This window comes from Erigeron canadensis, chromosome 8 (genome assembly GCF_010389155.1).
Source record: "Erigeron canadensis isolate Cc75 chromosome 8, C_canadensis_v1, whole genome shotgun sequence".
Classification (NCBI taxonomy): Eukaryota; Viridiplantae; Streptophyta; class Magnoliopsida; order Asterales; family Asteraceae; genus Erigeron; species Erigeron canadensis.
This window is the reverse complement of record NC_057768.1, coordinates 33,184,149-33,197,559: the sequence shown is the minus strand read 5'-3', so window position 1 is coordinate 33,197,559 and position 13,411 is coordinate 33,184,149. Positions and strand designations below refer to the sequence as shown.

General features: G+C 28.6%; 1 protein-coding gene and 1 long non-coding RNA gene across 3 annotated transcripts; one reads left to right on the top strand and one right to left on the bottom strand.

The window, feature by feature from the left end:
- Nucleotides 1-5,019: 5,019 nt before the first annotated feature.
- Nucleotides 5,020-6,267, top strand: LOC122580266. 2 transcript variants are annotated; one of them, XR_006320765.1, is made up of 4 exons: nucleotides 5,020-5,220; nucleotides 5,359-5,434; nucleotides 5,714-5,819; nucleotides 5,909-6,267. It is a non-coding gene; the product is annotated as an uncharacterized LOC122580266 (long non-coding RNA). The 2 variants fall into 2 exon arrangements; XR_006320764.1 differs by having other exon boundaries at nucleotides 5,714-6,267.
- A 5,914-nt stretch (nucleotides 6,268-12,181) lies between these two features.
- Nucleotides 12,182-13,195, bottom strand: LOC122610665 (peroxidase 41-like). The gene has a single exon (XM_043783636.1). The coding sequence runs from the start codon at nucleotides 13,193-13,195 to the stop codon at nucleotides 12,182-12,184; it is 1,014 nt and encodes a 337-aa protein (XP_043639571.1).
- Between the last annotated feature and the right edge of the window lie 216 nt (nucleotides 13,196-13,411).

Below are 13,411 nucleotides of genomic sequence, written 5' to 3'. Positions count from 1 at the left end.
TATGAATATAACTAATCATGTTTTTGTTTTATAATGTCCACAAAATTTAAAGCCAAATTTTTCTCCCCGCCAACTCAATTTCTTGGATCTGCTTCTGCTAACTAGTCATGACTTCGCCAATATATTTAATTTGTTCTAAAAAAAATCTTGTGCAATATGCCATTAAATTAACTTTTATGCATTAAAAGAATATGGATTGCTAAAGAGTCATGGAATGCACATTATCATCCATATATAACAATGTGCTAAATTCATTCATAAACAAACAAGAAGTTTTAGATGGATTTCATCTTTGATTTAAAACCATTAGATCAAATTTAATTATTTCATCTTTATTAAATGACAATATTAATACTTATACTTTTTATAACTATACAAAAAAATCCCTATTTATATTTAATTTACACCTTTTGATTTTCCATCACAAATTTACACTTTTTACCCAATAAATTTAATATAATATATTCAATAAATTAATAGGTAATATATATTCTAATAATGGAATAATACTATCTATCTTAGATCTTATCCAATAGGGTAATAGTTAATATCATATTTAATTTACACTTTTTGATTTTCCATCACAAATTTACACTTTTTACCCAATAATTTTAATATAATATATTCAATAAATTAATAGCTATAATATATCCTAATAATAGAATAATATTATCTATCTTAGATCTTATCCAATAGAATAATAGTTAATATCATATGAAAAAAATAAAGCATATTTTAATTTGAAATATTTAATATATATTTCATATAAAATATATAGATCAATTCTCTATTAATAAAAATAGTAAGATATATTTTAAATAAAAATAAAATAGAATTGAATATTAATAATGTCGTAACAATCTGTATCAACAATATATATATAATGTCGGGTTTAGAAATTATCAACGACAGTGTTGAGAAGGCCGAGTTTAGCTTAGGTGAGTGACAACTTTGTAAACGTCAACCTTTAACATTGATCTGCAATTTTGGAGCATGCGGTGACGGAAAAGTTGCGCTTTGTTAAACAACATAAAATAAATTATCGAAATTAATGATATATAATTTAGCTTTTAAATATGCATGACTATTGTAATTAATATTATAATGGAATTTGAAAAAAATATAACTTTTTTACATACAATTATATTATCAATGTACTGTACATTTACCCAAACAAAAAAAAACCTTTTCCAACCCTTTAACTTAAAATTTTTACTCTACCAATAGAGGGGTTTATCTCAAAAATAATGTTTACAACCAAGTAATGTACTTTCAAAGAAGGGGCCTATGACAATAAAGTCAATTTTGTATGTATTCTATATTTATTAATATTTTGTAGGAACAAAATTACAAAAATACCCTTAAAAAAGTTTACATTGTATCAAAATTGGAGTGGAAACTCCATCCATGGTTATATTTCATAAATTTTACAAAGTTATTATTGAATAAAATCTAAACTCAATACTACACAAACCCATTTTTTAGAACATGCAAACATGATATGACACCGTTCCAAAACAAATAGATCACTTTTGAGGAATTTTTTTATAAAACCGATCCAAAAATTTACATATAGAACGGCTTGAAGTTTACCGATCCAAAAGACTACTTATGGAACGGTTTAGATAATGTATAAGATCCAAACATATATATACCGATCAAAAAGATAACTTATGGAACACTTTCGATAATGTTTACTCATTATAAGGAACGGCTTGTACCCGAGATTCAAAAGCATTAGATATGGAACGGCTTTATCTATTGTTGTATATTAATATTAAAGTTAGTTTTTGTTATATAAATCTAAATCAAATTCACCGATATATATGTCGCTTTAGATTACCACTAAACAATGAAATAAATTTATAATTTTATATTATTTTTGGGTTTTAGTAAGTTAATATTCGATTATTGTGATTTTTATCGGATTAAGAATCTAATTAAAATTTAAAAGAACCCATAATCAAAACAGTGTTATTTCGATGGTCATTACCAAATCTTTGACTTTGAGAGGATGGTATTATTTTTAAATAAACTTTAAAAGTTCACATTTAAAAATACGAGGTGGGTAACCGCGTAATGCAGCGACGGTGGCGGCAGCGAGTGGTGGTGGTGGCGGTGATGGTAACGATGTAGTTATTAATCTAAATGTAGATGATGTAAATGGTAGTGTGGTTTTTTTTATGGTTAAAGAATGCATATTTTATAAATAATTTTATCATGGGTATTATAAAGATATTAGATGAAAATTTTATTATGAATAAATGAGATAAATAGTTTGGATAAATATGGTTGGAAGATATTTTATAAATATTTTGAGTAGTTTTAGTGTTTGAGTTGAGAATGTGTTGAAATCTAATGATATTTTAGGTATTTTATTGATAGAAAATTGAAAAAAAGGAGAGAGTGGTTTGTTTTATAATTGTGTATAAATAAGGTAAGAACTGACAATTTGGTATTTACGAGAAAAAAGAATATTTTGATATGGTTTTTAATATATTAATAATATAGTATCTATATTTAAGACTAGACGTATGCGTGCGACGCGATGACGATGGTGGTAGCGACGTCGACAATGGTGGCGATGATGTGCGGTGGTAGTAGTGAATGTAAAATTAATTGATGTAACAGAAGTTAGTATGACTATTTAAAGGTTAGAAAAACATATGTTGTAAATTATTTCATTTAGGGTATTATATATGTATATTATGTGAATATGTTTAAGTTAGTGAATAACGAAAAAAATTATATGATCATTTCAAAGTCTAAATTATCTAAAAAATGAAAGTGTAGTTTGTTTTACATAGAAGTATAAATATAGATGTGCATATATTTTATTATATGAATTGGATTATTATCATAAATTGAAACATAGTTAAGTTTTTAAATAATGTTGGAGATATGTTTTCAATAATTTGTTTATTAATAATAATGAAAAGTATTGCGGTTATTTTTTATTAGAAAACTAGAAAATATAAATTAGTGATAAAAAAAAAGTAAATAATTGAAACCCTTTTTTATAATTAATAAAAAAATAATAATAATAATTAAAGTTCTTTGTGTACCCGTATATTCTAACTTATTTTTTTAACATAAAAATTAAAATTGGAAATAAAATTCAATTTGAAAAAATCAAGAGATGTAATTGGTTGACAAGTCATTAAAACAACTACTTTTATATATATGATAATAATCTATATCTATACTACTGTAATATAAAGATGACTTGAAATACCTTATATCTTTAATATCATCAATAAGTTTTAGGTACAGTTTTTTATTGAGATATTATTTCAATATATTTATATATACCAATATACTAAAAAGGATTTTGGCTTCTTGAGAAGACATATGGCGGTATCGTTGATTGACATGTGATTTTCTTCTAACTATTTAATTATTTTACCTAATATAATTCTAATAATAACAATATTTTGTATAAAAATTTTACAGAACCGTAACTATATTTGCACTTTTTTTTTTATTTGGTTGAATTATTTAACTCTAAAAATAATAATCATTTTACCGAATATAATTTTAATAATAATTTTTCTATAAAAGAAATTACATAATCCTAGTGAAATTATGTCTCTAATTTTTATTATTTGATTAAATTGATTAGCTCTATTAATATAATAATAATAAATCATATCCTTTTTTATATATGTTTTATAATATGTATCTTTTGCTTCTTCTTTTTTATCTATTTAAATTTTTTTTAGGTCTATTTAAATTTTTATCTTTTATGTCAGTGACTCATTGATAAAGTCTTATACTAGAAGAAATCAATCAGGGTTCGAATATACTTCTTAGACTTGTGGGAGCAGATTATTAGCGGGATTTTCGTGAGTCCTAGGTTTTATCCCAGGAATGCGTGGTTCGAGCTCCGCATACTGCTCAATTGGATGTCACTGTGGTGGCTCGAATACAAACTCATAACTACTAATTGCTAACTCATTGTTTAAAAAAAGTAAAATAATAATCTTTTATAATTTTCTAATTAACTCTAGATACTTCATAAATAAAGTAACTATTTTGATATTATAAAGCTTCTTATACAATGTTAATCATATAACTCCAAATCTTTTAATATATTAAAGTGCAATTGTTTTAATAACTTATTGATCAATTATAACTTTTAATTTTCTCAACTTGACTTTTGTTTTCATTTTTGACTTTAATGTAAACATTGTTTTTCTATCACAAATTTACACTTTTTAACCAATAAATCCAATATAAAAAATCAAAAATAATAGTTAATATATATCAAATAAAATAATAATTAATATATATCAATAAATGAACAACTAATATATATCATAAAAGTACTATTTATCATATAAAAATACAAAACTAATTCAATAAATTAAATATTATATAATGTAAATATATTAAGTTTTTAAAAGTATATGCACTATTATCCGTTTTTTAAGCTTTTTAGTAATTATCATGACACATATTAAAAACAAAGAAGTGAAAATTATTTTATTCTTCTAATTAATTCAAAATCTTTTATCTCATACGACATACTTTTGACAAATTTTTAAATCCGAAGACGGAGCCTGTACGAATAAGACATTTGGCTATTACACTTTATGACCTATCACCTTCCACACTCTATGACTTATCATCCCTACTATCTCACCACCGCAACGTGCGGGTACTTTCTCTCGTATTTATAATGACAACATGAATGTTTAGTTTTAAGGATGGGAAAGCTGTGATTGGTCAATAAAATATTTTTTTGTATAAATAAAGATAAAGATAAAAACATAAAAATTAAGATCTTTATAAATATTAAACAAAAGATAAGATTTTCCTAATTTCTTTTGACTTGTTTTTCATCTCCCGCTTTAATTTTCACAATTGGTTGCGCGCCTAGATTGATACAATATTTTTCAAATAGAACTTTTTCAAAATTATTTTTAATATTTTTCAAATAGAACTTTTTCAAAATTATTTTTTTTATGTTTCTACTTGTCGAGCCAAACTACACATTATTCTTCGGAATAGATTTGCAGCTCAACTTCTATTGAACCTTTTATGAGTAAAAAGAAAAACCTTCATAAAGCCACTTATTTCTTTCAATATATCCTTTATATTAAAGCTTCACCATCATTTTAATTTACAAACATCAATAAACACCTTTATGCCTTTTTAATCGCAAAATCATCCACAAAATTCAGAATTTTAGTGAAATTAAAAGTATACGGCCATCGGGTATGATTTTTACTGTTGAGTTCCTCCACGTTTTCTACCAATCTCTATGGGTGACTGTTCTATACTATTGTTTCTTTTTTATTTGTTTAACCTAGTAATCTGACTTGATGAATCGCCTTGCGAGCCGATTAATCACAGATTCATAAGGTGACCACCCGCGTTGCGGTTAACACAGAGTTGTCGGTGAACCAGCGTGGCCACAAGATATTAAACGGTATATTCTTATTCTTATATATATATTTATAATGAATTCATGTGATAATATGTGTGTTTGTCGAACTCATGCATTCATCCGAGCAGCAAGTTATTGACTTATTGTACATTATTCTGATAAAAGCATATTTGTTACAATTTGTTGGCATAGGTAATACAGTATATCTTCTTTGTTTGATTTTAGTTATAGCCTATAGGTGATTATTTATATATTAAAGTGGTTAATTTTGTTGGTAGTAACAAATACTTTTCCATAATTGTTTGTTTATTATTGTACAAGGGATTAGTAGCGGATTGAAAATTAAAGGCGCTGAGCAAATCGTTTGTCAATTTATTTTGAGAGGTTAGTAGCGGATCCAAAGTATATTGTTTGAAGCATCCGACAGGTTATATTTGGTTGAATATCTATGTTTGTATAATTTATGGTTATTATCTGAATTTAGTATCATCAACAAAATGATTGGTGGGAATGCAGGTACTTTATGAGGTTTATTTTTGATCTTATTAAACATAAAAGTTTCCTTATACTGTAAGTACTTGTTAAAACCTTCGTATCTATATTATTGCTCTCTATCTTTTTATTTTTCATTTGTTTATAGATTGGAATATATAACAAATGCTCACAAGCCGCTAAGGAACTCAAAGATTTCATATTCAATTCAGCATTGAAGTTTATCTAGTTTGTGATATTCCGTGGACCTGTCAAGCTGCTAATCAATTAGAGTTGTTGTATTATTTATTATTAGTTTATATAAAGATGTGTAAATTTAAATTGTAGTGTAAACCATGTTGAATGTATATATAAAATGTGAATGCCAATTTGGATTTAGTGTATTGATATGGTAGTGTATTTTTACATCATGTTGTATGTGATGCATTACAAAATGACAAAATTGAAATATAAAATTGATATGAAGGCTTTAAATAACTGATCCGCTCTTTCTAAAATGAATTCAAAACCTTTAAAAAGTGATCCATAAAATAAATGAAACCGATCTAAAACATTGACAAAATCGTTCTAAAAATGACTTAAAAACCGATCCAAAAAGTGGTCAAGAATTTGTTCTAAAAAATGGCTAAAAAACTGATTCAAGAAAAAAATATAAACCGTTCTATAAACCTTTTAAAACTGTTTTAAAAAATAATTTATTTTTTGGAACACTAGCTTTTAGATCACTAGTAAAATTATGGATTTCAACTATTTTTGATGTTCTAAAAAATGCTTTTGTGTAGTAGTGGTGCTAATGCGTTGTCTATGATGAATTTTAATTCGGCAAAAATTCAAATTATTTAGGATATATTATTTTTATCTATTTCGATTGATAAAGATCAGAACTTCATTTTTTTTAGAAAGGGTAAGGGAGGAGGGGGGTTGAACTCGGAAAATGAAATGTAATAGATCTATTGGAACGCAATTGTCAGGTAAAAAAGTGGGTGGTTTATGTTTTGGTGGTTTAGATACTCTTAATTTTCAAAATCTGAATTACGTTAGGTTTAAAATCATCAATGTGATTCATGGTTCTGAGTTTGCGTTCCTGTGTAAAACAAATAGTAATAATATGTAGGCAAATATATGTTCCTCATTCTCGGAGGCACAATCGATTGCTAGCTTCCTTAAGATGTTATTAAAGAACAATTGGGAGTAAAAATAAGACAAGATTCACCAAATTGGAGTGGGGACTCCATCCATGGTTATATTTCATAAATTTTCCAAAGGTATTACAGAATAAAATCAAAACTCAATGCTAATGCGTTGTATATGATAGATTCTAACTTGGTAATTCAAAATATATTTAGGATATATTATTTTTCCTCTATTTCGAATGATAAGATCACAACTTCATTTTTTTTGTGTGGAAAGGGTAAGGGAGGAGGAGGGGGGTCGAACTCGGAAAATGAAAAATGTAATGGATCTACTAGAAGGCAATTGTCAAGTAAAAACTGGGTGGTTTAGGATTTCATGGTCTGGATACTCTTAATTTAGCATTGATATTGTACAAATGGATATGACATGTGGTTCAAAATCTGAATTATGTTAGGTTTAAAATCATCGATGTGATACATGAATCTGAGTCTGTGTTCATGTGTAAACAAATAGTAATAATATATGGAACCTCATTCTCTGAGGCACACTCGATTGCTAGCCCCCTTAAGATGTTATCAAAGAACAGTTGGGAGTGAAAATAAGACAATATTCACCAAATTGGAGTGGGGATTCCATCCATAGTTATATTTCATAAATTTTGTAAAGTTATTATAGAATAAAATCTAATCTCAATACTAATGCATTGTCTATGATGGATTCTACTCGGCAATTCAAAGTATTTAAGATATATTATTTTTCTTTATTTCGATTGATAAAGATCACAACTTAAATTTTTTGGTGGAAGGGGTAAGGGAGGAGAAGGGGCCGGGGTCGAACTCGGAAAATTAAATGTAATGGATTTACTAGAAGACAATTGTCAGGTAAAAAAGTAGGTGGTTTAGGTTTTCGTGGTCTGGATACTTTTAATTTAGCACTAATATGTACAAATGAATATAACATGTAGTTCAAAATCTGAATTACATTAGGTTTAAAATCATCAATGTGATTCGTGGTTATGAGTCTGTGTTCCTGTGTAAAATAAATGGTAATAATATATAGGCAAATATATGTTCCTCATTTTTTGATACACACTCAATTGCTAGCCTACTTAAAATATTATTAAAGAATGAAAATAAGACAAGATTTTGGAATGATCATTGGCTTGATGGTGGCAATCTCGCAAATCGGTTTAGAAGGTTGTATGTCTTGGCACCATCTAAAGAATGTGTCATGATTGATATTTTTTATGATATGACATGAAAATCCGAATGACATCGAGATATTTGTAATGACATAGATAAGCAATAACTTTCGGCATTGAATAATTTTTTTAATTAATAAGACTTAATGAGCAACACAATAAGTGTTGTGAAATTATCAAGATAAAAAAACAAATGTTAATAAAGTGAAATTGAATATTTTAATTTGTTAACTATTAATTAAGAAAATAGTATTTTAGATATATATAAGTATAAAAATATATTTACCCGCGTATTACGCGGGACAATAATCTAGTTAATTACATACAAAAGTTTTAATTGTATATTTTTAGAAATACAATAGAAAACGACTGATCGAAACGGGAATTAATTTTGTCCATTCAATAAAACTCGCTATTACAAGTTGTTAGAGAAAGAGTTCACACATGCTGCCAGTTGATACTACATTTCGGAATCCTATTTGAATGTCGCAAAAAAGAAAACACTTATCACCAATTGTATGATCCGTTTCACACTCCTTTAGAGATATAATATCAAGCGTTCTTACCTATTTTTCTTTTATTATTCTAGCTATATATATATATATATATATATATATATATATAGGGTAAAGTAATTTTGAGAAACTTTTTTTTTGCGAGAACCTTTCAGAACTTTTTAAATCAAGCTCAATCGATGATTGTTTTTTACATGAAAATTGTTTTTTGATTGTTTTCTGAATAACTTATATGTAATTTTAAAGTTTATAATTGTGTGGAGCATGAATTATCATCCGTTATACAATTATGTGGAGATTTGGATTCTTGATCACATGTGCACGAATATTGCTATGATTACATGTGATCAACTTGCATACATGTGATCATAGCAATATTCGTGCACATACAATCAAGAATCCAATTCTTCATATAATTGTATAACGGATGATAATCCATGCCTCCACACAATTATAAACTTCAAAATTACACATAAATTATTCAGAAATAATCAAAAAACAATCTTCATGTAAAGAATAACCATCGGTTGGACTTGATTTGAAAAGTTCTTAAAGGTTATCAAAAAAAAAATTCTCAAAATAACTTTTCAATATATATATATATATATATATACTTGTACAAAAAGTACTTCATATTGCATCATGCATCTTTGTTTAAAGAAAAAAATATATCAAAGAAATCAAGAAAATATATCATCTTCAATATATTTCCCTATATTAATAAATTTCAATTAGTTTGTTTTTTAACATCAAGTTTTGCATTTTAATTAAGCAGACTAGCAAGTTGCTAGTAAAGTTCATACCAAGAGGAAAAGATATCTGATAATTAATAACAATATTACATTTTTTCTTACTAGTAATCCAAAGATAAGATAGAAGCTGAGTGTCATCTCTAAGGGACTTGACGTGCAGCATGATCGAGTGGATTGAAGGTGCTCACTCTTTCCTATTAATTTCATTTAGTGTTGTGGACTTGTAATTGTTCTTTTAATTTAATTTATCAAAAAACATATCCGAAAATTTTATTATATTAAAGTAGTACTCTGTTTGCCTAGCTATTGATCTCATTTAAATTTAACATACTAAACATATATGAAATTTCCATGTTTTTTTCTCCATATATATACATACTTACAACACCATTAGAATTATTACAAAATAAAATAAAATATAAATAAAATTAAAATTCACAAACACAAACACACGACCACAAAGAAACATAAATTAAAGAAAACTTGCATTAATTATAACTTTTATATTTTTCTTCCATTCCTGTCCTTTCCTACGACCCTTACCTAACCCCTCCATCTTGTCGTCCTCCTTTCTATACGTCTTTAATTATCTTATTGTTTCTTATATTTATTTACCTTGGAGTACAAATTAAATAAATTTTCTTAAAATATTATAAGTAAACACTTATAAAATAAATCTAATAATAAGACAAACTACATAGTTCTATATAAAGACAAAAAGAATTCAAGATCTAAACCATTTATAATTAATTAGTACGGAGTAATTCTTATTTTTCTATTAACCTATTTACTTACGTTGTATGGTTAATCGTGAACAAGGGGGAAACATGCAGATTGAAATCGAATGGCATAATTTACAAACATTTAATCCCATTCAAAAATATCCTTTATGAAAAAATTGCATCACTAGGACACCGATCATTAACGACGAAAAAAAAATATTCATACTTATTTGATCACTACTTAATTAACTGTTTAATTTGGCTGCCAAACAAAATCTTTTATCATTAACCAAGAGCTAGAAAAAATGGTCTATAAATGGATAGAGGAAATGATACTAATCCAACAGAAAGAACTATCCACAATAATCTAGTGAAATATATAATTAATGTTATCAATGTTGGAATAAACATGATTCGATTCGAGTGATAAAACATCCTCAATCATCCTGTGGAACCTGTAAGAGCATAAAGCATAATTGCTATTGATTTCGGGTTCCCATAACAAGGTGATTGAGTAATAATGGGATGAGTAATTCGGCTGGAACATGATGCACGAATTTGAGAGGAATACATACACGAATTTTAGGGTTTATTATGTGTTGGGATTAACCTTAACTTAGGGTTAATTACTCTCTATTTATAATGAGAGTAATTACACATTCAACCCTTTAGTATTTACACATTCAACCCTTCGGGTGTTTAATGTGTGCACCATTAGTCCTCTTAGTTTACAATCACCTAATGAGAAACTCTATACTACGTCTCTAAGAGTAAATAAGCCCATTATATATTTACTAGAAATAGAAATTTCAGTTATCGTCAATTATCATATCAGGAATGATACATGATCAGTGACGGTCATACTAACGTGGTTCCAACAATCAAAACAGACACGAATATTCAAAGACGGTATTTGAAAAAAAAATTAAAAGGGAGCAAAAATTAAAAAGTTATGAAAAGCAAATCCATAAAGATGCAAAATGTTAAAAAAAAACATATAGAAATATTTTAAACATACATGAAAAATTTAAAATACATGACAAAATTTTAACTTCGAGAAGCATTGGCCCCTCTTGCCCCTTACCACCCTTGAGAATATTTACCCCTAAAATAATGCAATTTGATTTAGCATGTTTGTAACATGAGCATGCTAATATTGACATTGGCATGTATGCTAAAAGAGAGTCATTTGTTTTTTTGACTTTTTCCATAATAAAATAGACAAGACAGTTTCGGAACATGAAATATCGTTTAAAGGCTATCTTTCATTTCTAAAATTTCCCAAAAAAAGGGCATCATATATCTTCCGCTGGTAATATCTCGTTTGCCACGAACATTCCTTTAAGGAGACAATAGAAATAAACGCTTTATAGCCTATATATTTCCAAATATATTATATAATACACACAATTCCAAGATGCTATTCAGAAATTTCCAAATATCTTACATAACATACCTAGGTTCAATTGCTGCAACATATAATACCAAATTTTGTAGCACCAAACATTTAATTCACCAATTCAATGTAAGTATCATTTTTGATTTTTCTACATGCAACTAAATTGAGTCAACAACTAGCTGGACTGAAGGGAATCGGCCAGGTAGTCATTCTTGGACCATAAAACAAGTTTCTAAGGCCCGTTTGATAAAAAGGCCCGGCGTAATTATGTAAGTAGCTAGCTGCCTAGCTGGACTGGTAATACTGTTAAACATTGGGCCCTGGCATAAGCATCAAATATGTATTACACTACCGAAGTACCGAACGACCGAACGTATATTTGAGTTTTTTTTTATTTTTATCTTGAATGGTATTAATATTAAATCTGCTTGGACTAAATAAATTTACATCAACTATTCTTACCATAACCAAAAAATGTTACATAACTCGTATATAACTTGTAAAATATGATCATCAAAGTATATAAACACTTAACAATATGCACGCAATTTATGAATTAAAAAAAAAAAAATGTTTAAACAGTTTTACCGCTTGGTAAATTGTTAAATGCATCACATCTGCGTCTGACCTCTCCTTGATTTCCTGTTTTCACTTGATACACGCTTGTTTTCTCCATCGCACGTGCGAAGTCCTTAAAAAATACTACTTGGTCCCTAGCATATTCCTCAACAAAGGGCCGGGTTCTCGGGTCGGATGCCATGGCTTGATCCGTACTCAAGACCCCAAGCCCATTTAACAAATTTTTAAAAATCATGTTATCAAAGTTTCCTGCGGAAATTGGGTCGAGGAAGGCCGACACCGACGGGTCTGAGGAGCTGTTTGCACACATTGCTTTTAACCTCTCGGCTAATTTTGGATGGACGGATGGGTCGGGTTTTGGCCCAAATAAACGACTTTGGAATTCTTTACAATGGGCGAACCCAATGGTATGACCACCCCCCATTAGCACCACCATTTCTCTTATGGTATATTTATGGCCTTCAAATATACGAATAATGTCATTCATCGTCATATTCGACCTCCCTAGTTTGCCTTCGACATTTGTTGCTTTCGATTCTAACCCATCTTTTCGTCCTAATTTCACTTCAAAAAAAGGCCCTCCAACTTGAACTATCAAATCCCTTGTAGCAACCGCGAGAATATCTGAACATGAAACAACACCGGGACATTCAACTTCTAGAGCGGTTTTAACACGTGTAACAACATCAAAACCATCCCCAGCCAGCGACTCGTTAATGTCTTGGTCTCTTTCTGCTTTATTGTAAGCATTGGAAGAGATCAAGACCGAGGCGTCGCAGCCACCCACCATGCAATCATGAAAAAAGAGACGAAGGGTGGCTGCAGCTGCGGTGGGATGGGTAGATTGTTTGGGTATAACGATGTTCCGAACGATATCGTGGAACCTTGGGCATGACTTAGCGTAATAATCGAGAGTCAAGGGAGGTGGTGGTGGGTGGGCGGTTGTGATTGTGGAAAGAGATGAAAAAAGGATGAATATGAACGGAAGGAATGGTGAATTATTAGCCATGGTGGTTTAAGAGGAAGAAGGCCGGGGGGAATGGTGGTTGAAGGAAGATAGTCTCGATCAACTGTACGTATATAGATTTTATGGCCAGGAGCTATTGTAGGACTTGGCTAATCGTATGTATCATACAAGGATTATTTTTTGTCATAGCTAATTCATGTTTTGCAACATTACATGATTTACATTGCATTGTATACATAACACAAAACCGAGCATGGT

What these genes read in the sequence shown, in the direction of transcription:
- LOC122610665 (XM_043783636.1), bottom strand. Translation starts at nt 13,195, where the DNA reads ATGGCTAATAATTCACCATTCCTTCCGTTCATATTCATCCTTTTTTCA.